This window comes from Octopus bimaculoides, chromosome 4, assembly GCF_001194135.2.
Source record: "Octopus bimaculoides isolate UCB-OBI-ISO-001 chromosome 4, ASM119413v2, whole genome shotgun sequence".
Classification (NCBI taxonomy): domain Eukaryota; kingdom Metazoa; phylum Mollusca; class Cephalopoda; order Octopoda; family Octopodidae; genus Octopus; species Octopus bimaculoides.
In genome coordinates this window covers 127445737-127449386 of record NC_068984.1, presented here as the reverse complement: position 1 = coordinate 127449386, position 3650 = coordinate 127445737, and the positions used below count along the sequence as shown (strand labels likewise).

General features: G+C 33.8%; 1 protein-coding gene across 7 annotated transcripts in view; it reads left to right on the top strand.

The window, feature by feature from the left end:
• LOC106871165 (AP-1 complex-associated regulatory protein) overlaps positions 1–3650 on the top strand; it is a 253283-nt gene that overhangs the window by 95962 nt on the left and 153671 nt on the right. For 5 of the 7 annotated variants that reach the window (XM_052967477.1, XM_052967474.1, XM_052967475.1 and 2 more), the window contains exon 2: positions 2166–2214. The exons of the other annotated variants lie outside the window; for them this stretch is intronic. In XM_052967477.1, coding sequence (XP_052823437.1) covers positions 2166–2214 — 49 coding nt within the window. The remainder of the gene's footprint in view (positions 1–2165; positions 2215–3650) is intronic. 7 annotated transcript variants of the gene reach the window in all.

The following is a 3650-nucleotide window of genomic DNA, read 5'->3' as shown; positions in this document are numbered from 1 at the left end:
TCTCTCTCTCTCTCTCTCTCTCTCTCTCTCTCTCTCTCTCTCTCTCTCTCTCTCTATATATATATATATATATATATGTATATATATGTATGTATGTATGTATGTATGCATGTATGTATGTATAATTTCTTTTTTCATTTTATGTCTGTTTTTCCATGCTATCATGGGTTAAAGATATATATTATTGAGGATACATACACACATCTCTGTCAATCTATCCTCTGTGTTTGTGAATATACATACACTACCACCACAGCCACCACCTTCCTCTGATTAATGTCGGGTCATTTGAAGATTGATGTCTGTCATTTTGGTTTTAAAAAAATAACTACAAAGAATAGTAGGATCTTGTTCAAAACGGGGGCACCAGTTTTCATTAATGTTTTATGTAGTGTTTTTGGTACCGAAAGACTTTCAAACTTCGTATACTTATCTATTTTGTGTTATAGAACAGAAAAAAATTTTTGTATTCGGATTTATTTCATGTAAAAAATTGTCTTATTTCGATAATTTCAACCAATCATTGACAAGTATTCAACTGTTTACAAGTTACTCCTTTGGCACTTTAAGCGGTGTAAAGCGTATTTAATCTCCATTACTTCTGACATTTTGCAGAGGCAACACACGTGTGTTCGTTTTCCCTAACCCTAACCCTAATTGACTTGCTCCTTCCCTCAAAAACCATGCCTTGTGCCTATAATAGAAAGGTTTATTAGCTACTGCCAATATGCTTCAGCCATTTTTTGACAAGGAAATAATAATTTTATCACCGCCGAGATTCGTTTGTTTACGTAGTCAGCACTTAATTTTTACGGCTGAATGGACATCAGTCATTGGTTGAAATTACAGAAATACGACAACTTTAACATGAAATAACTTGCGATGCACGTTTTTTTGTTAAGAAGACTAAGAGAAAAAGATGTTTTATATGACACATTCTACCAGTGTCCCAAGTTTGAAAGTGTTTCGTAAAAAAATACTGGTGCCCCCGTTTTGAACAAGATCCGAATAGTACAATGATGAAAGATAATTGTCAAGAACATATGTGGAATTACTGAACAGAGAAATGTTTTGACCTATTAAATCTCATCATTCTTTACATGAAACTCAGACAGACATGTCAGTGCAAGAATCACTACTGCACCTACTGAGCCAATCAGAGAGCTTTGACTTGGTTCCCTCCTACATACTGCTGGATGACATATATATATATATTTATATATATATGTATGCCATTACCATTATTGTTTTAATATTATTTCTATGCTTGCATGGGTCAGTCGGAGTTCGTTGAGGTAGCCAGATGCTCTCCCTGTTGTTAACTCTTATCTTTAATATTTCCTATGGACAGACCTGTTTTTGCAGAATATTGGAAATGAATGACACTACATGTGTAACAACAACACTCATATACAACTATGATATTATGTGATGGGAAGACAAGGACACACAAGCACACACACACACACACACACACACACACACACACACACACACACACACACACACACACACACACACACACACACACACACACACACACACACACACACAATGAGCTTCTTTCAGTTTCTGTGTACCAAATCCACTCATAAGGTTTTGGTGAAAATAGTAAATGATACTTGCCTAAGGAGCCATGCAATGGGACAGAACCTGAAGCTATGTGGTTGGGAAGCAAACATCTTAAACACACTACCACCTATGCACCTTATTATATATAAAATTTATTCATACCTGCATAATTAACAAGATGCATGCCTTTTTTTTAAGAAATAATATATAATGTTTTTGTTTGTATTACAGTAATGTTTAATGAAAGTTAAATATATGAGAGTTAAATATTTTCTAAAGCTAAAAATAATTTTTAAAGTGCTACAGTTAGAAATGTACAAGTATTTTGTAAATTTGTGTATTTAAATAATTAATAGTTGTGCATAGAAGTTGACATAAGCAGAATATTCAGATGTAAAACTGAAGATATCTATAATACATTTGGATGTATAAAAACCAGTACACTCAACAGAAAGCAGTGAAGTTTTCTTGAAAAATATTTTTGTAATAAATTAGTGTAATTATAAATTTGGAGCTTAATTCACAGGCTTTTCTACATTATGAAATATGTGAGATAAATTCATCTGAAATGGATTTAATTTAATATTTTTCAGGAAATATTTACGAACACGATACAGTGTTGACAGAGACTTTTCCATCGAGGTAAAATGCATATTTACTATATTTACTTGCTTTTTAATGTAAAGTTTGATGAAAATTATTCTACTTAGTTTTCCCATCCAACATCATATATAATTAAATCATTTCTAAATAATGTAGATTTTTTTTTTCATAATCAGAAACTGTTGTTATTAGTTTTCTACAATTGTTGCAATTTGGGTTATTGAATTATCAGATGATTATATTTTTCATTGCATCTGCAACTCAATATCATTTAATATGATACAATGAAGTGCTCATCTATTATGTACAAGTTTCTATTATTCTTTAACTGTGGGGTCAAAGAGAGCAAATAGATGTATAGAAACAATTGGAGCAGACATATAGACTTTGAGATTGAACATGATTAGAAAATAAGCACACTTTACTGGCAAAATATTTGTCTGAATTCTGCATTCATGAATGGGTTTAGACTTGAAACATGGTGGTGTTAGGTTTTAATATGTTAGAAGAATAGTTGTGAAAATTGGTGAGATTTGCATAAACAATATGTTATTGAGAATTTGATTGAATAGATTGGTAGCTGTAAAAGGTATTTTATTTGTATAAGTGTATATAATTTTACACACACACACACACACACACACACACACACACACACACACACACACACACACACACACACAGAGTGGTTTCTGTAAATATGTATAAGCATGACCTGCTATTTAGCACAAACCACATGGTCTTTGTAAAACACTCTGGTCAGGGAGCAAGATGGATTATTGGCAAAACATAAATCCCAAACAAAAGCACTCTCTAAGTTATAGAGCAGTATATTATATAAATAAAGTTAGATAAGACCTGTTTATGAGATTACCCTGGGTTTCACATCCATAAAGTGCTTAGCTTTATGGCGTATCTTCTGATCATGAACCTTTTGGCTTATTATAAATATGTATAAGCAGGACCAACTGGACAGTTATTTAGCACAAACTACATGGGTATTTCATGTCTGGAAACCTCATGACGTATTCAGATTGTTGAAAAAAAATCGATAATAGGGCCCCTGGTAGGGATCCTTATATATAGCCAAGGGAAACTTTCTCAGAAACATGTCTCGGCTATAGGAAAATATTATCTTACTTGGAAATCAGTGAGGTTTGGTGACAGGAAAAGAGCATAGAAAATCTGATTCAAGAAATCCTGTTTACTCTATGTAAGCATGGAAAAATAGTCATTCAAATCATCATCATCATCATCATCATCGTTTAACGTCCGCTTTCCATGCTAGCATGGGTTGGACGATTTGACTGAGGGCTGGTGAAACCGGATGGCAACACCAGGCTCCAGTCTGATTTGGCAGAGTTTCTACAGCTGGATGCCCTTCCTAACGCCAACCACTCAGAGAGTGTAGTGGGTGCTTTTACGTGTCACCCGCACGAAAACGGCCACGCTCGAAATGGTGTCTTTTATGTGCC